Source organism: Rattus norvegicus, chromosome 7 (genome assembly GCF_036323735.1).
Source record: "Rattus norvegicus strain BN/NHsdMcwi chromosome 7, GRCr8, whole genome shotgun sequence".
NCBI lineage: Eukaryota > Metazoa > Chordata > Mammalia > Rodentia > Muridae > Rattus > Rattus norvegicus.
In genome coordinates, this window is record NC_086025.1 from 54,577,999 (window position 1) to 54,603,255 (window position 25,257).

The following is a 25,257-nucleotide window of genomic DNA, read 5'->3' on the forward strand; positions in this document are numbered from 1 at the left end:
TGACTAGCAACCCCAGGCACCCTCCTGACTTAGCCCTTCCATGATGGAGTCAGGTGTGTATCGTGAGCTAGGGATCACGCTGTGTGACAAACATGCTGCTGACTGAATGGCTCTTAGCCCTGTTACCAACTTTCACAGCCCCCCTTTCCCTGAGGGCACCCTGATGCTCTGGCAGCCAGTAAATCTAAGCTTTTCGGCAATCTTCAATTCTGTGCACTCTGCAATATTCTGATTAACTTTCGCATCTATGTCAAGTGTAAATTAAGCCCAATACATTTCAGTTCTCTACCTAACAAAACAGTCATACTATCATCTAAACAAACGCACTATCTTAGGAAGAAGTTATCTTCTTAAGGCACCAGAGAGAGGTGGACAGTTAAATGTCACTTTTCCAAACTTGAACAGTGTTGTCTAACGTAAATAAGAAAGGGCACTTATATTAAACTAAATCAGAACTGTACCTTATGGTACTTCTACTCTAAATTAATGTTCAGTAAAAGCTATGCATGACTGAGTGTGTGTGTATGCATAATCAATTACTTTATAAAAGGATAAAGTCAGGAATTGATTAGGCTGAAACAACTCTTCACCGAGGAATGATTGCTTCCATAAGTAGATTTCAAATAGGATATGATATATACAGATCACTAAGACATTAAGGACTAAGTAACTGATTTTTTATTTTAATACACAGTATGAGAAATGAACCTGTAAATCAACTGAACTGTATGGAAAATGAAATAGCAAATAAATTAGACCCATGTTTAACACAGAAGGTCAGCTAAATGTTCAAACTTAAGGCTGTCATGGACACAGCAATTCCATAGTCTTCTTTAAAGGGTGAAGTCTTTCAAATACAGCTTTGCTATGAACTGGTCCAGAGTTCAACAGCAAATGGGAATGCTTAACAGGGGTGGTGATCAGGGACACGTTTCCTATAAGAAAAAAAATCACATTAACAAAAAGTAAAAAAATGAGAAGTCTGATTTCAACTAGATTCTCAATGACTACAAATACAAGAACCTTTGTCTCACTAAAGTCACTGTGGGTCCACTTCCCATAAGGACGTAACACCACTCAATCAGTCACACTTTAAGAGGACACAGGAAAACTCATGCATCATGTAGGCCTGTACCCAACAGTTCTGTGTCTGACCCAAACAACCTACTTACTAAACAATATACCTCCCCCAAAAGGCTAACCTGGTTTTTGCTTTACTATATACCCTAAGACTAGACTTGAACTTGCAATCCTTCTGTCTCAGTTTCTAAGGAATATACTACTATACTTGGCTTACTTCATGTTTTTGAATGTCAGGATTAGGAAAGTTTACCAAATTCATCAGACAGATACATCAAATCAAAGCCAAACAACGACACAGGGGTCCTGGACGACAATCTACTCAGGAGCACAGGACTGCCCACAGATCCGCTAGAGCAGAGAACACACTGTGCCATAATCATCCCTCATGCCTAATTCTCCAGTGACCGCACGCACAGTGACGGAGACATAACGAACTGTTGCAAAGGGACGGCAGGCATATCAGTGAAATTTTAACTTTATATTTGTTTTAAAATGCTTTTAAACATTTTCGAATTATACAGTGTGAGAAAAAGTGAGAATTTTAAAAATCCACATATGTGAGATTCTGGGACAATTAGCGAGCACCCCCAGGAACTCTCCGAAGTTTCAAAGTTAAAGAATTTTAAACTTGCATCTAACAATCTTCCACTTAAGATATTTGGGCTTCCTTTAATGGCAGCTTCTCTGTTCACTTACAGAACACTTCAAAACTGCAACCTGCACTTCAATTTCCCCTTTCTGAGGGAGACTGTACTTTGAGTTTTCTTTTTTGAACCTTCTATAGGATTAAGTTTATCCCCACCACTCCACTAACACTGCATGTCAAACCAATGTTGCTAAGGCCCAGGTTCTAAGTAAACTGTCGCCACCTTCTTTTCACTTGGCATCCTGGGCACACTCTTTTCCTTTTCCTCAGTGGCAACTATTCTACCCCAAGGCAGTAGGAACTGAAACATCTAAATCTGTGAACCCAAATAAATCCTTCCGTCGTCACAATTTGACACAGCAACATGAAGCAGACGGATGCACTTAATTTAACCACTTCTGTGTGACAGCATTTTAAAGAGAACTTAGTTACTTTCTACAATATGAACCTGGAAAGGACTTGTCAATGGGTACTTGAGAATGTTTATGAGCCATGCATGTGTAGGGCACCTGCCGTCTTAGTGCTTGAAGCTCAGACACTCACAGCTCCCTGATCCTTGACTTTCATAAGCCTGGCTCTTTAGTCCTTCCAAGATGAGTGGGCCCCTGGCTACCCAAACCACTTTCTTCCTAAGCCTTTCTAATCTTAAGAACTATGACTACATATTTTAGATAGCTTATGTAACAGTCTACTAAAATAACTGTCCCGTTAAATACAACTATCAAGCTCCCTGGACTCTGTCTCAGTACACTGTCCCAGGAGTGCAAGCGCTCTAGTACCTTGGTGCCGCTTTGATGATGTTGTCCACTCGTAGAATCACCTCTGCTGCTTCCGCCGCACTCAAAAGAACCTGCCGCTTCACTTGAAAGCTCTCGGTTATACCCAGTACTGCCATATCACCAATGCTGCCTTCCTTCATATCTGAAAAGGCAGTTATTAAAGTAATAACAAAAGGCATTAAAACATCTTACCTGATGATTTGTAATAAAACTAAAGCTGTTACTGCACCTAAGTGCCTGATTTAACTAGGTCATCTATAAAAGCACTATTAAAAACCATGGCAAGAACAACTGTTAAGCCTGGCAGCAGAGCTGCAGGTCTAGAGGGCTAGGTTCATATGCTCAGAGTGGGGCTGCCTTGCTCAGAGAAGCTGCAGCAGACAGAGTCCGTGGGGAGCCTTGTGACTGGGGAAAGTACAGGAAACAAATGCCTGAGTGCTCGGCCCTCAACAGGTCTCTGAGAACACTGCAGTGTAGGGTAGAAGGAACAAAGAGTTGGAGGAGGAGGATGCTCTGGAGTGCTACCTTCTGGACCTGAGAGGCCCATTAACATTCCATCTATCATTGAGAAGAAAGGGGCTCCTACAGGCCCATCCTCACTGACAAGCTACTATGGCTGCTGGGGAAGGATGAGTCATATTCCTCAGGGTACAGCCTTGAGAAGGCACCTTTATCCAAGTAAATAACCTTCCGCCCATGTGAGCAGGAGAGGGATCTGGAAACAAAGGGTTCAGTGATGGAGAAAGGTGTTATGAGAACAAAGGGAAGGGGATATGACCAAAGTGCATCGTGTGTGTGTGTGTGTGTGTGTGTGTGTGTGTGTGTGTCAATAGAAATGCATATGTATAAAGTCCAAATATGCAGAAGTCCATTTGATTTCTTACCCAGTCCAGCAGTTATACGGCCTTCACTGTGAGCAGCTCGGAGCTGTGCCACCAGATCTGCACTGTCATAGCCTGCATTGTCAGCTATGATCGTTGGCAACTGCAATTTGAAAATGACAAATAACCACCAAGGACTACACTGTCTGTAACCTAGAAAGCCAGCTAAATGTATAGCCTTGAAGAACCTGACGAGCTCTTCCTATGCACACAGGGCTGGTCTCACATTTGAAATCCTGGCCTCGGGGTTGGGGATTTAGCTCAGTGGTAGAGCACTTGCCTAGCAAGCGCAAGGCCCTGGGTTCGGTCCCCAGCTCCGAAAAAAAGAAAAAAAAAAAAAAAAAAAAAAAAAGAAAGAAAAAAAGAAATCCTGGCCTCAACCTCCCAAGTGATGGGATTATAGGCAAACACCGTGCCTGGATGTCTGTTTCTTAATAACTACTCATGATTAGGTATAAAATGTGCATTCAAAATATAAAACATTGTGAACTACTGCATTTTTGTAAAGGCAAGGAGAAAAACACATTTAGTTTATATAAATGCCCATGAAGTGTTCATGGCTTCTCTTCCCAGCTTACCATTCTCAGGGCCTTAGCAAATGACTCCATTGCTACGGCTTCTTTTCCTGGGGTTCTACTGGCAAGCATTGTCACAGCATGAGCCATCAGCATCTCAGAACAACCTACAAATTTAACCCAAAAACTTGTTATGCACCCAGCTGTCTCTGTTTCTGTAGGAGCCAATACCTTCATATGTAAGTCAGACATAGTGTATGACAAGAGCAAAGTATGTAACATTCTCCAAATGCTTACCTCCTCCATAAACTGTTCTAGGATCTTTTACAGTTTGGGCAAGAACACAAAGGGCATCATGCAGAGATCTTTCAGCCTCATCCAAAATTTGCTGAGTGGCACCACGAAGTACAATGGTACAAGCCTCACCTAAAGGTAAGTGTAATACTTATCAACCAGTTACCATCTAGCCATCTACACAAAAGCATCTGCCTTCCAGTATCCATATGAGCGACTATTATTGGGTTTTCCTTCCAATGCTTTCTCTGCAAAAATCCATGCTCAAATATGTTCTGAATGATCAAGAAAAATTCATGCTAAATATACTCAATTCAAAAGGCAGCAAATATCAACCTGACTTCAACACACTGAAACAAAACATAAAATAGGGACTCTCAAAATTTACATTTGCCCTTGTAGGACACATCTATCCAGTCCACTTATTAATCCTTAGTCATGTGTGTATGTATGTGTGTGGATGTATGTATGCATGGAAGTCAGTGGTGAGATGGGTCTCTCCTTCTACCATGATGGTCCCAGAAAGGGAACTTAGGTCTTCAGGCTTCAAGCACTTCTACCCACAGGGCCATCTCAACAAGCTCACAGGATATAGATTTCAGCACTATAGCAACCATTAAAAAAAAAAAAATTATGTATAGGACTACACTATAGCTGTCTTCAGACACACCAGAAGAGGGCATCAGATCCCATTACAGATCATTGTGAGCCACCATGTGGTTGCTGGAAATTAAACTTAGGACCTGTGGAAGAAGAGTCAGTGCTCATAACTGCTGAGCCATCTCTCTAACACTACAACTTTTTTTCCACTTCCAGAGGCCAGCAAGGACTTAGGTACCTAATCCAAGAGTTACATAGTCACTCACCAAGGGCAACCCCAGAAAAGTGAATGAGTTTATCTTCCCCAATCATAACTTCTTCAATAAGTTTGCAACTTCCAAGCTTCACAAGTTCTGGATGATCAAAGGTAGAGGCAATTTCACCACCTATGAACATTAACACATCTGTGAGTTAGAGGCTGTTACTAAATTGATTCACTCTTTAAACATTTTTACCATTTGGGAAATAAAAAACTTAGAAAAGTTATGTTTAAATTCAAGCACAAGATACATACTTGACCCACTCTGAAGGACACAAAGTCGCCATTAAAGATTACTGTTAATTTTAACTCACATGGGGCACAAGGAACTAGTATTCAGCAAAACAAACTAGTTAAGACTTAATACTTCTCTTTTAAGCTCAAATTGGTTTATGCCTAGAAATTCAAGTCTTTATTTTTGTAAGAAAGAATGAGTTGTCTTGAAATGCCAAGAAAGGGGGTTGGGGATTTAGCTCAGTGGTAGAGCGCTTGCCTAGCAAGCAGAAGGCCCTGGGTTCGGTCCCCAGCGCTGAAAAAAAAAAAAAAAAGAAAGAAAGAAAAGAAAAAGAAGGGGCTGGGGATTTAGCTCAGTGGTAGAGCGCTTACCTAGGAAGCGCAAGGCCCTGGGTTCGGTCCCCAGCTCCGGGGAAAAAAAAAAAAAAAAAAAAAGAAAAGAAAAAGAAAAACCAAGAAAGAAGTCTATAGTTATGGTAAACTGTGTGTGTGTGTGTGTGTGTGTGTGTGTGTGTGTGTGTGTGTGTGTGTGTGTAAAATCTGGTGCACACTTTAAGCATCCCTAAGCTGAAACCCCAAATGTGCAACTTTAAGAATGAAAATGGCCCAGGTGGAAAAGTGAGTAAAAATGCAAGTCAAAAACACTGCATAAACTATTTCCCTGTGTAAGGTGTACACACCTAACATAAATACATTTCATATTTAGACTTGGTTCCTACCATATGTCATTTCACTGTACACTGTCAAACACTTTACACCCCCAAAAACCACAGTCTGAGAAACTTCTGAGTACTGAGTATTTTAAGTAAGAGAAAGTTGCATACAATAATAGAGGGACCAGTGAGACAGTGCAGCGGATAAAGGCACTTGCCAGAGAGCCTAGTAACCTGAGTTTAACACCCAAGACAAACACGGTGAAGAGGAGAGAGCATCAATGCTATGACCTCCACAAGCAAACCAGAGCACATATACACACGCACAATCAATCAATGAACGTAACTCTTCAAACAATGTTAAGTAAACTAAAGGGCATAATTCAAAGTATATACTCTTAGCTCCTTAAGAGGTTTCTTCAGATCCTTAATGCATTGCACAGTAACTTACTAGAAACTACTACGGTGTACACTTTTTCATACCTGTGACAAGAGCTAGGCGTTCCACACCTGCAAAATCTGCATGCTCAATAGCCATGACGCCAGCAGCACCGAAGAGTTGTTCAGGGTAATTATAAATTAACTGTCTGCAAATAAAATACACACTATGCTCAAAATGGCTACCTCTCAAAGTGAATCACATTAGAATGCAAAACCTGCAAGCATTTTTACTTCATCAGAAATAAAAATATCCAGCCTCATGATCTATGCTCAATCCTTGGGTCTCAAATGATAGAGAATGCACTCCCCGACAAGTTGTCCTCTGACCTCTATAGCATAAGCAAAAACAGAAATTGAAACCCCACAATATGTTCTACCTGTCTAGTAGTCAGTCACTCTCCATTAGATCAACGTTACCTCACTGCTGGTGTTCAACATTAACAGGGCTTTACACTAAAGCACAATACCCAACTAATATAGCCTTACTTCATACTACAGCAAGCACTGTATCCTTGTATGAGCACACGAAAGGTGAGTACAATAAAAATGTGTATAAAAGTACTGAGAAGAGCGCAATAAAAACGGAGGAACCCCAGAGCACACAAAACTTGCCTGGAAGCTAAGAGTCCACTGAGTGTCCTGACCCAATCAACTGCCTCCATCTGCAATCTTACGTAAAACCATGTGCAGCAGTTCCTAACAATAAGTAACTTGATAGGAAATACAACTTTTATAAGAAAAAATAACTTTAGATTACACAGACCTGTTAATAAAGCAGTTTATTCCATGCTTAAGAATACGTTCAACTTTCTCCTTCATCTTCTCCTTTTCTGCATGTTCTATCTCTGCAACCTTGGCTGTGGAATCAACTCTTACCCGAGAGCCAAATATCTAAGAATGAAGACAGAAAGGCAGTGTTAGGCTTCAGTCCCTTAGAAACAAAGCTCTAGCCACACTGTACTGCAGTGTTTCTACAGACAGACACTTCAAAGTATTATGGGGGTGTTATCTGTACATGGATTGAAGTTATTTACTTTGACTGACTCCTAAAAGTTAACAGCAACAGCATTTTCAGAACTGTAGTCACATACCTTTATTTTGTCTGTATCCATGCCAGTATTCGCAATAAGAATTTTAGCATTTTCAATTCTCTTTGGTTGATTTACTCCAATTTTTTTATCCAAGAGAAAACCTACAATAAACAAAGATGTGATAAATACTTTTAGGACGCATGTGTAAACCTGCAGTCGTCTGTTCACAAATTAGTAATCCAAATAGCGTACTTTAAAGTTCAATGTACCATGAATCTAAGAAGTATGTCATTATAGTAGTGATTCCAAACATTACCCTAGTATCTAAAATATACTTGACAAACAGAACCCATGGAGCTGGACACACAGTTCAGTGGTTTAGAGCACCTGTTGGCTCTTGCAAAGGACCTGGGTTCATTTCCCAGTACCCACATGTTGGCTGACAACACTCAGTAATGCCAGTTCTAGAGGATCCAACGTTCTAGGGGATCCGCAGGCACCAGGCACACACGGCAGACATATATGTAGGCAAAAATACCCATAAACATTATAAAGCAAATGACTAAAAGAAGAGAGTACACACAGGCAATCCTACAGCATTAGCACAGAAATAAAACACATCACCCTGAAACTTTTGATTGATATATGACTAGAGTCTATGGATTACAGTGTAGTAGCATTACGTTCATTTTTACTAGTTTAAAACCTGCAGGACAAAACAAGCAGTGAGAACTCGAAGTCTCTCAGAGACAGAGGCCACCTGTTGTACACAGCAAGTTCCAGGACAGCTAGGGCAACATAACAGAGACCCCAAAATAAACAAGACAGCTCGGCCTAGCAGTAACATGGACCACCATGGACAACACAACACATAAACCTGGTCCCAATCATGCTCTGCCCTCATGGCCAAGGCTAGTGTCAACCAGATACTCATGTAAATCATGTACAACTAAAGGCAGAGATGCTAATTTCCAGCCTTGTTGATTTGGTGCCATCCTACGGTCTGGAATTGACCGTCTGGAAAGACTTCTTCCAGACATGTAACAAACAACGGGCTTATTAAGCCTACCTTGTGCTTTCTGCTCTAGTCAGCTTGTTATCACTTAGCAGATGATCGGGAGTACTACGGGGCTAAGGCTCCATTATAATTCCTGGCATAGAGCACATATACAGGAATGGGAGCAGTATGAGCCACTGTTACAAGGCTTCCCCTACTTGGCAGACCACTAGAAACACTACAGAGCCTTTGCATATCAATGTAACCAAAATATTTTCAGAATTGTGAAATACAAATGGCATATGACACACATGAGAACCAGGATTTCAAATCACTTGTAGAAACAAGGTTACACAACATAACTTGCTTCTTTTGAACACTTTAAGAAAATGCCTACAAGGTCCACAGCTCGTTTGAAAGTAAATACAATGTGAAGAACTGAAAAACACATGCCCTACAAATTACACTAAGAAAAGAGCATCACTCAGTCCTTAAAAACTACATCTCTATACCTTAATAATTATTTGTCAACTAAAGAAACTTCAAAAATATTTTTTTCTCAAAAACAACCTGGAGAGATGGCTCAGATGTTAAGAGTGCTTATATTGCTGCAGAGGCCCTGATTTGGCTCCCTGCACCTCACCCCAGGGTGCTTACACCAGTCTGTAACTCCAGCTGAGTGGAGCTGCTACCTCTGGCCACTGACATGCACACACCCACAGAGACACAAACTTGCACAATTACTTAGCATTCGCAAAGCCCTGGACAGATCCCTCAGCACTACATAATCAAGAGTTTGGGAGACAACAGAAGGAACAGAGATGTTTAAGGTCATCCACCCCCCCCCCCCGTTTGTCTGTCTGTCTCTCATTCACTCAAGGCCACCACTAGCTAGACAAAACTCTTTAAAAACAACAGGGCCTGAAGAGATGGCTCAGCAATTAAGAGCACTTGCTGCTCTTGGTTCCCAGAACCCAAATGGTGGTGGCTCATAGTCATCTTTCTTTGCTTCAGTTCTAGGGGTTCTGGTACCTTCTTCTGACCTCCATGGGCAACAGTTATGAAAATAAGTCTAAATTTTTTTAAGTAAAAAAAAAAAAAAAAAAAAAAAAGCAAATGCCACACAAAAGTCAATAAAATATCAATCACGAAAACTCCTTATAACAACCTGCTAATTAAGTGATTTGACTTAAGAGATTGTTTGGAAAACACACATAATCCTAAAGAGTAGCACTAGGGATCAGCTTTGGGCAAAGCTAGAGTTTCTCCATCATCAGTAAGACTTCACCCTGTGTGAAATCGAGAAACTAAAACATGTTTAAGTAGTGTTAAAGAGGATTCATTCTGTCAACACAACAAATTGTTAAAATGACAAAAGCAGCTGAGTGGTCCTAACAGACAAGCTCTCTGATCAGTGGTTATGCTTGGCACACACATACCTTCATCAAGGTAGGAGTCTGCCAGGCTCCCACCTAGCTTCTTGATGACGTGGATCGCCTCCAGATTGCCAGAGCCTTTCAGTCTGAGCACAGCTTCTACAGCTAATTTAGTAAAGTGGTCCTTGTGGTGAGTAAGGAGTTTTGAGGATAATGTTGTTCCTGCAATATTCATTAAATCTTGCCAGAATTTGACTTCATCAGAACTAATAAAACCAATCAGACAGAAGAAAACGTACTTGTTATTAATTCATTAAGTATACTTTACTTTTCAAAGATTCATCTAAGTACCTGATCCTACTCAGGCCTTTAAGGTCATCAAAATCAAGAAAAAGAAAACAATGGGATCCTGTCTTCCCACCAAACTCCCAAACTCCCAGAGGCCTGAGCACGCAAGCCTATTAAATACTGTCACAGTGGGGAAGCTACTGTCTGCAACACACTCAGCACAAATAAAAATCGTCTCCGGAGGTTTATTTAGTAATACACATCGAAGTAAACTAAAATAGGTGGACTTTTGGACTCAGCAATTCCACTCATAGAAATATTTCTTGAGTAGCAAATTTCCTATATTATAAAGCTAAAACTTCTCAAAAATACAATATAGCTTAAAGAAAATTCATCAGTCCCGTATTAAAGCACCTCAGGACTAATGTCGCAGAGAACCTATCAATACCCAGAAACACACTGGCTAAGAATCATGTTAAAGGGATTAATAAAGCAGGTATGGAAACAGGCTTGTACTCCCAGCACTTGGGCAGTGAACTTGAGGCTAGTGAGAGCTAACTCTAGAGACCGGAGGCCGAGGGGAAGTGAAGGCCTAGCCAAGGTTCTTGGGTGGGTGGCATGGGTTTTAGCTGCTAGGATAGAGCAAGGTACCAAGATAATGCTCAGGGTTCTCTAGATTTCTTTCCCAAGGGGATTGCGTTATACCAACCCATGATCCACAGCTGAGCTCAGCAGGGCCTCTCTTGCTGCCTTTGTGGCTTCCCTCCAACCCGCAATGATGGTCTGTGGATGGATCTTTTTTGCAATTAAAGATTCCGCTTCCTGCCAATAAACAAGGCACATAAGAGTAACCGAGGATTTGACTACTGCTCAAACCACAGTCCCAGTACTAAGGTGGAATTGCCAGCCGCTCTTACCCGGAGTAGCTCTGCAGCTAAGACAGTAACAGAGGTGGTGCCGTCACCAACTTCATCATCCTGAACTCTTGACATATCTAGGAAAAAAAGCAAAATTATGCCTCCTTATCACTAAATTCTTTTACAACTTCCACAGCAAACCTACACTCCATTTATAGTATGTTCCAGATCTGACTTAAAGCTCTAAATACTTTAGCTTGAATGTACCTCACGAGTTCATGGAAACTAATCCCTGATCTTTTTTTGTCTCAGCACATTATGTCTTTTGTCACATTATGACAGAAAAAAAGACCTCACCAGAAAAGGGCCCACCGATCTTGGACTTGGCAGTTCAGCCAAAGACTCTTGTACCATTTAAAAACTACCTAGTCTGTGGTTGTAGCAGCCATACGGACTATGGATGACAATACTTCTGAATTTCATTTTAATACTGATAAATGCCAATATCTCTCATTTAAATAGTTAACACAACCTGCCGGGAAATAAATTATTAGAAAAGAATAAGAGTAAGTTTCAGACTCACCAACTAGAACTTTGGCTGCTGGGTTGTCAACACCGATGTTTTTGAGAATGGTGGCACCGTCATTGGTCACCATCAGAGAGGCATCCCGTCCACTGCTTAGAAGAATTTTATCCTGAAAGGAAATTTGTGTCAAACTAAGTACTTCCTGAAGAATACCTGCTGACACAGAAACCTCTGAAAGGTTCTTTGGCTACCACGTGCTTTGTAAACCTCACTGTGTAAAATCTTAGAAGTTCAGACAATACAAACTAGCTTTGCTACACCACAAGACTACGAAGCAGACAAATGTCCATCAGCAAAGTTCAAAGCACATCCCACAACATTATACGATAGTTAAAGTATAGCATACTAAAGAAAAAAAAATCACAATGGAACCCTTTCTGTATTAACCAAAAGATCAGTTAAAAACATTAGTACCAAGGCTATAAAAATCTGTTCACATAAAAGGAGGTAGCATGAACTCTGAAAACAGCACACTAAAAGCACATAGACATAAACAAAAAAATGGTATCTGTTATTTAAAAAAATGCATTGCAAAAAAAATGTAACATGACAAACTTATCTGTAAGTGAACCATTGCTACCAGGTTTTGCAAACGGTAACTCTTGCTGCCACTGGAGAGAGATGTGTGATTGGGGATGGTAATACAAAAGGACTTTTTCTAATTTAAAGTTTTAGATTCCAAAACATAAGGGGAAAAAATTATTACTAAATTTACACCAAAAGCTTTAAACCATTATTAAAACTTGTATTTTGGGGGGGTTGGGATTTAGCTCAGTGGTAAAGCGCTTGCCTAGCAAGCGCAAGGCCCTAGGTTCGGTTCCCCAGCTCCGAAAAAAAGGAAAAAAAACAAAAAACAAAAAAACGTACTTTTTGGCCAGCCACTACAACACAAGACCACAGGAAAAGCAAACAAAACTAGAAACAAAAGAAACTTCTAAAAATTTCTTATTTTTCTTACCATGCCCTTCGGTCCCAAAGTGCTCTTCACCAAGTCTCCAATGGCAATGGCACCAATAAAGGATGACTTAAAAAAGAAAAATCAGAAAAGGCGGTCAAAATTTACACTCACAAAGAGTTGGATCTTTCATTTAAAAGAAGCAGACGGGCTTACCAGGCGAGCTGTCTCTGCCCTCTCTTCATCAGCTCCAGCCTTGAAGATATTAACAGGTGCAAGGGAAAGGGAGGCCTAGAAGGAGAAAGTAACACACGCCGTTTGAACGCCAGTACTCGATAAGACACATCTAGGGCCTCTCACTAGATCGGTAAGGTTATCTAAAGGAAAACTGGTTTCCGATATAATTTCAGGAGTCAGTCGTCGGAGTGGGTATTTATTTAAATGGCGAGAGGGACGTTCTTGTAGGCGCCAGGAATAAGCCATCACATCAACCCACTAGTGTTTATGACAAAACTAAAGGCAACATTAAGGATGGGCAAGCACCAACCACCAGTTAGCTACCCTCCATCTTCCACAGGCCTGCACTGCCGCTCGCCCTTCAAGACCCGCCCCGAAGAGGGCGGGGCCGACAAGAGTAGCTAGAAACTTCTCCGCTAGGGCTAAGGCCGGGGGCTGGTCGAGGTACCCTAGATGAGAAGCTCTCATCTTACAAAGAGATGCTGGCTTAGGGCGCGCTCTCCCTTCCAGCCCCACGCAGAGAGCTTGGTCAGCGGGTCCCACGCAGGCCTCATGCCCGGTCCGTGCCATGTGCCGAGGGTCCATGAGACGGCCGCAGGAAGCCTGCGACTCCGGTTAGACAAGAGGAGCAGCGGGGAGGCGGGACACAGCAGGACCCGGGCAGGAGCCGAAGGCCTGGGCCGAAAGCTAGGCTCACCATGGTTCCGACGAATTCAGAGTAGAGGATAATCCCTCACAAGCCGCGCCGGGAAGCCAGCAGGGGGAAAGGAAGGCGGAAGTGACGACACGATCTGCCGCAGGGGGCGGAGCCGACCTGCGCGGGTTTCCGCCTCCTGCGTGGCGGGCTGCTCTCTGTAGAAGGGGCGGGGCCTCGGCTCGTGTTAGCCCAGTAGCGGAAATCATTGAGATGTGGGCGGGGCTAGGGGCGAGCTGATTTAGAATAGAACTGGAGAACAAAGAGACTTTGTACCGCGCGGGTTGCCACGGAAACGAAGTTCCTGCTTAACATACATTTTTAAAATTTAATCTTTCAAAATTTGTTTTAAGGTCAGTTGTACATTTTCAAGTGTTGCACACTAATCATTTCCATTATTTACTCGTCCCGGTAGCAACCATTCCATTTTTCGTGCTTTTTATTTTACTTTGGCAGGGTTATTTATCAATAGACTTCTAAATAATAATTTTTAGCATTATTATTATAAAGGAATCTTCATTTAACTTCTTAGACATGGTCTTACTGTGTAACTCTAGCTTAGCTTGGCCATCTGAGATCCTTCTACCCTGCCTCCACAGTGCAGGTATAAAAGGTGGGCGCCACTACTCCTGCAGTTCATTTAATTTTAAGACACTAATTGGATTTTAACTGCTCAGGACAAGCGCTAGTGAGTCTTAGCTGAGACATTGGCTCTAGTAGTCCAGTTCAGGTTTTCCTCATTTGTTTTCCCTCGGGGTAGGGGAGAGCCCATTATAACTCTTACATGACTTCTCAAAGATCAAGTCCGAAATATTTCAGCTTATTACAAATAGTTTTCTCGGCGCTGGTGAGATGGCTCGGCGCTTAAGAGCAGTATCTGCTCTTCCTGGGGTGCAGAGTTCAATTCCCAGCAACTACATGGAGACTCACAACCATCTGATGCCCTTCTGGCATGCAGGTAGGTGTACATGCATACAGAGCACTCATACATAAACTACATAATAAATCAGTTTTTAAAAAGTTTTCTCTTGGGGCTGGAGAGATGGCTCAGTGGCTAAGAGCATTGACTGTTCTTCCTGAGCAGAGGTCCGAGTTCAAATCCCAACAACCACATGGTGGCTCACAACCATCTGTAATGGGATCTGATGCCCTCTTCTGGTGTGTCTGAAGACAGCAACAGTGAGTGTACTCTTACACATAAAATAAATAATTCTTTTAAAAATATTAAAATGTTTTTCTCTTTGCTCTTGATACCTAAGGCAAAGCCCCAAATGATTGAAAAGAATGTTAGTTTTTCTTTTATCCATTGGTAACATTTCTCTCTTTGATCACTTAGTAAGTACCTAAATTTCTGATACTTGCCAACACTAAGGCATTTTCAATGTTTAGTTATATTTACCCTTAGATATAGTAAGTTCGGGCTGGCGAGCTATGGACAGTCAAATCTAGTTATCAACTGGTTTTTAAACATTATTTGTGAATGAGTACCTTGTTGCTGTGTTCTGACACACCAGAAGAGGGCATCAGATCTCACTACAGATGGTTGTGAGCCACCAAGTGGTGCTGGGAATTGAACTCAGGACCTCTTTAGAAGAGCAGTCAACCACTGAGCCATCTCTCCAGTCCTCCCTCAACAGCTTTTAAAGTCATAGGCACTTAAAATATATATATATTTTTTTTCTGAAGCTGAGGACCGAACCTCAGCTAGACAAGCGCTCTACCACTGAGCTAAATCCCCAACCCCATCACTTAAAATAATTATGTGTGCATATGTATGTGTACAAATGTAAAAAGCCAGAGGACAGCGCTGAGAAACCAGTTTTGTCCTGCCATCACATAGGTCCCGAGGACTAAACTCAGGTTGTCAGGCTCAATAGCAAATCCCTTTGCCCACGGAGACTTTTTTCTCTGTGTGTCTGTGTATTCACATATACATGTAGGTGCCGGGAAGGGGTAAAAAGAGGCATCAGAGCCTCTGGAGCTGAAATAGTAAGCAACCTAACCCTGTTGCTAGAAATTTGACTCAGGTCCTTTGCAAGAGCAGCAAGGGCTCTTAACCACTCAACAATCCTCCCAGCCCCCCATCAAATGTTGTTTATGCTACATGGGTCCACAGAGCCCACAACAGTCATTCTTTTAAATAAGTCTGCGTAACCCTGGTTTACACTATCCTAAGATCCAATAACAAGGAGTGTGTTCAGGACCAAGAACTTGGTTTTTTAAAATTAACCAGTCTTCTGTCACAGGGAAATTTTTCTGAGGAAACGGTCGTGTGTGTGTGTGTGTGTGTGTGTGTGTGTGTGTGTGTGTGTGTGTGTTTTGTTTTTTTCAAGACAAAGTTTCTTTGTGTAGCCCTAGCTGTCCTGGAACTAGTTCTGTAGACCAGGCTGGCCTCCAACTCATGGATATCTGCCTGCCTCTGTCCCCTGAAAAGTATTTTAATGGGTATATCCCAGGTGGTATTTGGAAGCAAGTCACACTAAGAAGCTAACATACCTGCCATTTTTTTTCTTTTTTTCTTTTGTTTTTCTTTTTTTCGGAGCTGGGGACCGAACCCAGGGCCTTGTGCTTGCTAGGCAAGCGCTTTACCACTGAGCTGAATCCCCAACCCCCATACCTGCCATTTTTAAAGGCTGCTGTTTTTATTGTGCACCAAGTCTACAGTGTCCAGTGGGTGGCAAGCTGGAGGATTGTGGGTGAAGGGTTACCAATGTCCCCTCCCTGTCAGACTTTAGAAAGATAGGCGAACATAAAGGCTTTGAACAGAACAGGGAGACAGGCCTGCCCTCCTGTAGATCTGAGCTGAGAGGCAGCCAGGAGTCAGTCCCCTGGAATGGGGCTCTAGAGACTGTCTTCTCCCCTGCGTCTTAGGTCTCCTCCTCTTACCACTCCCTTCACCTGGAATTTTGCTAAATGTACTTGAATGGCAGCTTGTTTTTAAGATGAGTTTTGTAATCTTGGGCTTCCACAGACGTTCTGAATTGACTGAAAGCTATTCCAAAAGTCCCACTGGCTGAATGTATTATCACTTTCCCCCACAAAATGTTTTATAACCTGTGCAGCAGTTTTGAACTGGGCATGTTACAGGGTCCAGGGACCCTGCTTATTCCTCTCTTTTACTCCTCAGGTTGTTTCTCTTGGCTCTCTTCATCCTGTCTTGTGACACACCTCCCCACCAACCCCCATCTAACCACCCTCAGTCTTTCTTCTCTATGGTTGGAATCCCTTTTGGTGAATTAACTGACTACCTCTAGCTACATTACTTCTGTGCCTCAATTTCCTGGTGTATGGATGTAATCAGAATATATAATCTCACAAAAGCAAGACTATCTTTCTTAGAGGGTGCCTGGGCTCTAGCAAGCTCTACTCAGCTTAGGTGTAACTTCAGTGTGGTTTGGAAAACATTGTTTCTGCAGTTGGTGTACTTGGATTGACATGCAAAAGCTCCGAAGTATATTTGCTAAGAGGTGACTTGGGGGAAAGAACAGTCATTGTCTAGAGCAGTGGCTCTCAGCCTTCCTAATGCTGCGACCCTTTAATACAGTTCCTCATGCTGTGGTGCCCCCCAGCCATAAAATGACTTTTATTGCTACTCCATATCTGTACCTTTGCTGTTCCGAATCATAATGTAAATATCTGTTTTCTGATCTTTGGAGACCCCTGTGAAAGGGTTGTTCAATCCCCATGACCATGGGTTGAGAATTGCTAGTCTGGAGAGATATAACTGAAATAACAAACAACCAGAACACAGGTAATGAGACTTCTTGAAATTCCTCAAGAACTTTCATAATTCTTATAGGGTAGTAGGACTCCAGAATCCACACCTACTCGGATTCTTACTGTGTGACACGACACTATCCTATCGTTCACCATACAGGGTGCTACTGCTTAATAGTCTGCCAATGGGGACAGGAAGCCTGCAAGATTAGCTGGGATCATCTTTTCTTTGTTTTGTTTTATTATTTATTTAAAGTGTAGGAGTGCTGCCTGCATATACACCTATATGCCAGAAGAGGGCATCAGATCTCTTTGTAGATGGTTGCCAGCCATCATGTGGTTGCTGGGAATTGAACTCAGGACCTCTGGAAGAGCAGTCAGTGTAGTTGAGCCATGTCGCCAGCAGCAGCCAGGATCATCTTTAAAGTACTCACTGGGGTGGGGGTGGGGCCGGAGAGATGGCTCTGCAGTTCCGAGAGCTGGTTCTCGCTGCAGAGGGCAGGAGTTTGGTTTTCAGCACCCGGATCTGGCGTTCACGATTGCGTGTGACTCCAGATCTGGAGCGTCAGGTCCTCTCTCAGGCTTCCAAGGATAGTTGTGGATACATATGCACACGCATACAAATACACACACAAATCAACATTTAAAAGTTTTTAAGTTAAGCAAGCTACCATTTGTGATGGTACCTGGTAATTAAGGTATTTTACAAGTCAAAATTCTAATTTCTATGGAAAAAAAAAACTTGTCAGTACTGAAAGAATATACTACATCGCGGTTGCTTTTGCTGTCTGTTTTTATAGGTAGCTTCTGGGCCCTGTGGTTTTTCGGTGGGGACAGTACTGACTTCTTTTGTAGTCAGTAGGGAAATTCTTTCTCAATATGTGGGACCTCTCTAAAAGAACCATCATTATACTTTTTTAGATATATTTATTTATTCATGTATATGAGTACACTGTCGCTGTCTTCAGACACACCAGAAGAGGACATCAGATCCCACTGTAGATGGTTGTGAGCCACCACGTGGTTGCTGGGAATTGAACTCAGGACCTCTGGAAGAGCAGTCAGTGCTCTTAACTCCTGAGCCATCTCTCCAGAGATGGGACATATTTAAGGAAATCTTGATAGGCTTCAGTACACAAGAAATGCTTTTTCCATAACCTATGTGCATTTTCTAGAATGCACTACTATTTATTAACTACATACCTGAAGAAAATATTCATAAGTAAACCTCCAGAACCTAAGTTCGTTACACACACACACACACACACACACACACACACACACACACCATTTAAAACAAAAATTACACCTTCCTCTATTTTGTGGAATTTGGCTACTGTCATTCTAAAGTTATAGAAGTCATTTGTAATATGCAATCTATGTCTTAGTGCTTAGTTCTTTGGAAGGAAAGGGACTGTCTTCTATTACTAGTGACAGCCTAACTGTAGATTCTTTTGAGAATGAAGGTCACTGTCGGTGACTAGCACAGGGCCAAATTTAAGCCCATCTGTTAAATAAGAACATGTGACCAGTTACTGTCCCCAAAAGCTCTTTGAAGGAGAAATGCATAAATAATCCAAAGAAGCTTTCATAGTCTGAGCACTGACACCCTAGTCTTCAAAGATGCTCAGCACACCATAACCAATTCCAGCATTCTCTAATGTGGCCCATGTACACACCCAACCATTGTGGCTTTGGCTAACCCCAATACTGCTTAAATGATTTCACCCCCATGTCTGCTATACTAGACAAGACTTGGCAATCTCATTCAGTGGCTAAAATAAGGGTTGAGTTCCCAGAACTGAGTGAGATAAACTGGAATGACCACGCACATTAGATACTAAAGAGTCTGCCAAATCAATGTGCAATCTTTAACGCAGTCTGTGTTCTCCTTGAAGACAGTCTGGCTGGGATGGCTCAGTGGGATGGCACATACTGGTCTTGCAGACGGAGGGCCACAGTTTCCCACCAGCCAGTCTATAGGGGATCGACTCCCTCTGCTGGTCTACATGGGCACTGCATACACTTGTACAGCAGCACTCCTCAACTTAAGGTGAATTAACACCTTTATCATAAGGTGTCAAGAAATATGTGGGATATCAATACAGTAAAACTTTACATAAGTATTCAAACTTTTATTTGGGTTTTATTGCAATCTACTTTTGGCAATAAGGGGAAAGTGACCATAAGAACTCATCAGATTTTTATTCAACAAAGCAGTTTTTCATGAATGCTTAAGGTCAGTGTATGGTCAGCTCAGCTTCCAGTATCAACTTGAGTACCTCATCATGGGTATTTATGCCAGAATGGTAACAGTATGGCACTGCATGATGCTACATAGTCCAAGATGAAACCACAGTTTACACATTGTAATTTCAGGATAGTGAAGTATACTAAGACAATAAATAAGAACATTTTAAAGTGTTGCTTAGCCCTTGTTGAACAAAATCCCATCACTAGCTTATTCTTTAAGTACTCCAGTTAATAAAGTCTTGATTGTACTTCAAGGACTTTGATTTTTCCAAAGATTAAAAACTAGTTATAACTGTTACATCAAGAACAAAGCTTTCGAGCACAGCCACACTTGTCCTTAGAGCATGTTTACATCATATATAACTTCTCACGCCTGACAACATGGCTTATATGGCAAAAGAGCCCCACACCGGGACGACGGCTATGGGTGGGCAGGCGGGCCTCCCACCCCCGTGCCCTGAACAGAGCCACGCTCTGCCTCAGTGTAAAAGGTCTGCTTTATTGCCATGCTACAGAACGTCTGACATTGGCACTGATGGGGGAGTGAGAACAAGGACAGGGGTGAGAGGGCCAGCGACGCCGTTATACACACAAGGTTTTATTGTAATTAACAGTGGTTACGTTTGCCAACCCAAAATTAAACTGCTGATATACAACAGCACTAAAACACAATTTATGCATAGTACAGTATCACGTCTTTCATTAGAGAAATATGGAATGTTTAGAAAAGAAATTAACCATAGGGGAAGATTTGTATCTCATATACAATTTGGCAATGGTAGTCCCACTGTAGACAACTTTTATAAAAGAAAAATTTAAATCTAATAAGCTACCTTTATACAAAGTTGCTATATTTATGCCTTTATGTAGGAAAAAAACATTTATAATGCAAATTAGAACATACAATAATCTTACATTATTATACAATGTAATGAAAATAGAAACATAACACAAAGTCTGTCCTTTATAAAACATCTATTTTGCATTTACTAATGCAAATGCGGCACCTGGTGACTACTGTACTATCTATACCAGCCTGTTTCCACATTGTCATTGTCCAATTGCCAGAGAATTTCAACAACAGGATGCTATGAAAGAATTGTGTTACACCCTGAAAATCAAGGACACAGGGATGGGAACTGGGCAGCGAGACGGCAGGGCGCTGGTCTGCGCGGAGCACACTGACAGGGTGAAAGGATCTGCTAACTTTTCAAGCCAAAATGTTTCCTACACATGCTGAAATTTTGTACCAATGCCTTGATTCAAATTTGGCAAACATTAAGGAAAAAGTAAATAGTACCATATATTTCACATCAGAAATATGAATGAGATGCCAATACATTACTTCTGAATGGTGTCTCTAAAGAATATATATATATAATATGTATATATTTATACATACGCACTACACATTGCACAAACACTTGGGTATTGTGGGTAGAAGACAGCACATGGGAGCTGGGAAGTACTTGTTAGCTCGTTAAACCTCTGCCTTGAGGCAAATACATGGTGGCACATTGCTGGGAGTTATGAGAACGTAAGGCCCCTGTCCCATTTTTAACAGAACTTTAGTGAGGTACATTTTATACGCTGTGCCACAGATTCGGGTGGGTGCAGTGGGAGCATAAACAAACACGTTTGACTTATAACACAGTGCACAGTGGAGGGGGCAGCATTAATATCTGTAATGGCAAAGATTGCCTGGCAAATGCCCTAAGTCGGAAATGCAGCCTATTGTGGAGATACTGAGAAGTGAAAAGCTTAGCATTTGCTGAGTCTTCAAGAGTAAAGTGCATGTCTCATCACCTCCACAGCAGCAGGAGATAAAGGAACGGCTTTCCAATCTTCTTGGAGAGAGGGAGGAAGGGAGGAAGGAGGAAAGGAGGAAAGGCACCATATTTTCACTTTTCAAAGGAAGATGAAACTGGGAAACACAACATTCAGAAAACACTAGTGATACCCATCAGTTTCCAGCCCTGGTCTGGAAAAGAAATGTTAAGATCTATATGGACTAAAAAAGGATTTTATATGGGGAGAAAAAAGGGAGCAGGGATTTTATTTCCAAAACCAAAAAGTGGGGTCACATGATCTAATCAACAAAACCAATTATCTAAAATTAGGTTTGCTTCAGAAAATCTGAGACATATGGCTACAAATACATGCCAGTGAAATGTCTCACTCTAAAGTTTACCAAATAGTAGCAGGTACATTCTTCCAGGGCCGAGCTCAATGTCACTGTGAGACGACTGTAAAGGATACAGGTATTCTGCATGACTGACTAAACAGAAACAAAGGTGGTTTCCAGAAGACATCTAGAAATTAACATCCCTGTTTACCTCTTCCTAATATTCATGCTGTACCCTAAAATCAAATTCTTAGCAGATGAAGCGGTCCCATTTGCACTCTTAGGCCATATACTACTTGAAGCACAAGTTGTAATGGTGGTATTGGTCAGCTAAAAACTATGACTCTAAGTTCAATCGGAAGGGAAGCCAGGAGCACAAAGGAAGAACAGAGCATCCAGCCCAGAGATAAGAGTCCTCTGAGGTGGAGAGTTACTCCTGTCTGGCTGCTCGTTACAGAGGAAGTCGTACGCTGTTCCCGTCAGTGTCCTTACCCCACGCCACCAAAACCACCAGTGAAATTTGGCACAACTAGCAAACTACTCAGGAGAAGGACAAACTACTCAGGAGAAGGACGAGTGGGGAACAGTGTATTAACCATGGAAACAGCACATGTAGCCACTACTCTCTTGAAGAGAACAGTCAACATTTTAGTTCACAGAGGGAAAAGGAAAAGGAAACGCCTGCTATGCTATAAACCAATGGCACTAAAGATGAGCACATGTAATTCGCTTCTCATGGCCTCAGTCCTATTCTGCTAATCCAGGCACTGTTCTGTGCTGAGTTCCTAAATATACTGAACGTCGGATGACTGAAACCTTTTTTTCAGTCACATCTGGTATAACCAGATCATAACACGAAACGTCCTCAACTTTAGAGAAAACAAGTAAACTATTTCATAAGGCTGCCTAACCTTCCATTTACTATACAGTGGTTTGGGAGTGTTCTTGATTTCCAAGAGTTCAAAATCTGGGATCACATCAGTTTATATAAACTTTATTCATTTCACATTCACGATTATGATATAATCGAACTGCTTCAAGACTTCCCTGTACCTGCTGTGCTGGCAACATTATCAGCTCGCCAACATCATGGATAAGAAGAGCCCAGCCCCACATGAGAGGACAGCAGAGCCGGCAGAGTGGGACTGCGGCCGTGGAGCTGGGACAACCCCTGCTAACATGCTGCACAGGGTATCCCAGAGAGGACAGGACCCTTGGTGGGGACCCAAACCTTTAAGAGTATCTTCCTTTTCTTCTCAGCTACTAAAGAGATTACCCATGGACACAAATGAAATTCAAAATCCAAATGATGCTTTTGTCAGCAACTTGGAAAGTAAACAGCAGATGAATAAATACTGGACAAGGGTAACCCTGTCAGAGAACAGCTCCAAATGGACCTTCAAGACCATAACTGAAAATTCAGACTAAGTAGTGAGAGCAAACACACAATCCCATTCCAAAATGGTGCACAAACATTGTGTTGTAACTAAAAGATATTCTATAACAAGGCAAGACAGCTGCAAGATGGAAGGGGCTAAAACTGAAGCTCGTGGGATTCAATGGCACAGATGTCTCCAGAAACAATGTGTCAATAACCTATCACAAAGAAACACCAATAGATCATGGTGTAGACTTTCAAATGTTTTTGGGTAAAGTGACCTGAGACTGATTCCTAAACCCATTGTAACTCTGAGTTAGATGCTATCTGCCTTCAAATGACACCAGGAGGCGAGAACACGGCGCTGTCTCCCTTCTGCCTTCCGATACACAACTAGACTGGGTTCTTTCTAGTGACAGTGAGGACAGAGGAACTAACTGGCACAGAAGGAAGTGTGGCTCTCTTTGTTTCTTTTACACAAGTGTGGCCCAGGTCAAAAAGCCTTTAACTGATGAAATAAATCCTCACCTTGCATGCTGGAGACCATAACCTGTGAACAGTGACCTACAGGATTCCTCTCAGGGCCTAGCGTTATGTTAGCGATGTGCACTGTCAAGAGACTTTATAAAAGGTTCAAATGCAACCACAACTTCAACATGAAAGATGCACACACCCAGAACACTGAGTCTACGTCAGCCAGTATGCACTCCCTTCCCTTCTCATGGTAAATAGGCACTGTAAAAACGAGGACGCTGCTGTACAGCGATGAGCACAACATCATGAATTAGTGAAGTACCTGCTCTGCATTAATTCCCTTTAAAGATGCACAGGAAATACTCAGGGAAAACAGATCAGTCTACAAAAGGAGTTAGTGTAGAAAGGAGAACAAGCGCTGCCTCTTCCTGGTGGAAAGCTCGCGAAGGTGCAGACGCCGACATAATGTGTCCGGCTCACATGGGCAGGTCAGTACTATTGTGTCTAGTCTTCCTGGACGTGCCGTCATCCCGAGGCAGCGCTTTCTGCAAGTTGGACATAGCAGCAGTTCTCTCAATGTCTATCACGGCATACAGCTCTGTGCGCCGGGTGGGGGTCTGTGGGAGGGGAGTGGTCGGTGTTTTTGGGGTCTGAGGGTTGTCAGAGTCACTGCCCCCTTCCAAGTCCACCTGTATATAATTGAGTTGCCTGTGTTCTAAACTAGGGCGCCTGATATCAAAGTTAAAGACTGTGGGTGTGCAATCCCTACGCCTTGAACAGTCTATTTTGTGAGCACTTGCCGGCACTGTTACATTCTCTGTATTAACATAGTTATGCATTGGATCTAGATTATTATGGTAGCCATTTAGAGATGGGGTCTTTGGTCCTAAATTGTCGTCTTCATCCCTACTGAGCTTGCGGGCTTCCCACACAGGAGGCAAAGATGGTAAATTTTCATAGTTTAATAGTGCAGGTCTTCTCTGCGCTGAGTTGTTGATATTCTGGGTGTCTGAGGTGCTGGTAGATGTCAGACGACCTCTCCTGACCCCTGAGGCACTAGGGATAGACAGCCCGTTTATATTTTCATACACCAGTTTGTTAACAGGGGGCACATCTCTGCGTTCATCGCTGTCATAGCCAGTGTCCCATTCCGTGCTACTCGCACCACTCCCACTGACTTGGTCTTTTCCAAGCTGCTCCAGTTTCTCCTTTTCCATTAACTGCTTCTGAACAGGGGTTGGTCCTAAAACAAACTTGACGCCTTCAGGCTTAAGAAGCACGTGCGGGTCCCTGTCTTCAGTATTACTTGGCTCTTCTTTTGGTGTGTTGCTTTCGGCATTAGAAACTCTTGCCTCTGGGGGAATGTGCACACTGGCACGGTTTTTCCGTTCTTCTTGTACACCTGTAGTGTTTACATAAGTATGTACCTAAAAAGAAACAGGGCAAATCAGTCCAGTTGTAAAGCACAAAACAAACGCAGGCTTACTAGTCGGAGCTGGAGAGGTGGCTCAATGGTAAGGAGCACTGGCTGCTCTTCTGAGGACCCAAGAGAGTTTACAGTTCTTAGCACCACATGGCAGCTCACAACGTTCTGTAACTCCAGTGCCCTCTTCTGGCCCCTACAGGCACTACACACATAAACACAGGCAAAACACCCATACACATAAAATGTTTAAATAGATACTGGTCATGTCAATTCATTCCATTTATTTATTGAAACGGGGTCTTACTATGTAGCCCAGGCTGGCGTCAAACTAGACTCAACTGTCTCTACTTCCCAAATGTTAGGATTATTGGTTTGTGCCACCATTCCTGGCTTACATATGTTAATTTTATCACTTCCTCTTTAAATGTACTGCTATCTCAAAATGTTTGCACCTATCTTTTTATCTTTTTATCTAATCAAAAGACTGGAGGTAGGGAAAGTACGGAGAAATCTCTTAAGTTATAAAAAGAATAACTAC

The 25,257-nt window shown here is 42.2% G+C and overlaps 2 protein-coding genes across 4 annotated transcripts in view; both read right to left on the reverse strand.

Annotated features, from left to right (window-relative positions):
• Nucleotides 1-655: 655 nt before the first annotated feature.
• On the reverse strand, nt 656-13,430 carry Cct2 (chaperonin containing TCP1 subunit 2). Of its 2 annotated transcripts, none has more exons than XM_039078736.2 (16): nt 13,126-13,430; nt 12,632-12,706; nt 12,479-12,544; nt 11,518-11,629; nt 10,995-11,071; nt 10,787-10,899; nt 9,853-10,055; nt 7,477-7,577; nt 7,149-7,276; nt 6,428-6,531; nt 5,065-5,184; nt 4,202-4,330; nt 3,968-4,071; nt 3,393-3,492; nt 2,509-2,650; nt 656-935 (listed from the first exon to the last, which is right to left on the reverse strand). In XM_039078736.2, exons 1-16 carry the CDS (start codon nt 13,204-13,206, stop codon nt 905-907), a joined length of 1,686 nt encoding a protein of 561 aa, XP_038934664.1. In that variant the 5' UTR covers nt 13,207-13,430; the 3' UTR covers nt 656-904. The 2 variants fall into 2 exon arrangements, with proteins under 2 accessions (XP_038934664.1, NP_001005905.1); NM_001005905.1 differs by having other exon boundaries at nt 664-935; nt 13,350-13,407.
• Nucleotides 13,431-19,183: 5,753 nt separating this feature from the next.
• Frs2 (fibroblast growth factor receptor substrate 2) overlaps nt 19,184-25,257 on the reverse strand; it is an 81,475-nt gene continuing 75,401 nt past the window's right edge. For both annotated transcript variants that reach the window (NM_001108097.4, XM_039079125.2), the window contains exon 8: nt 19,184-24,720. In NM_001108097.4, coding sequence (NP_001101567.2) covers nt 23,770-24,720 — 951 coding nt within the window. In that variant the 3' untranslated portion in view covers nt 19,184-23,769. The remainder of the gene's footprint in view (nt 24,721-25,257) is intronic.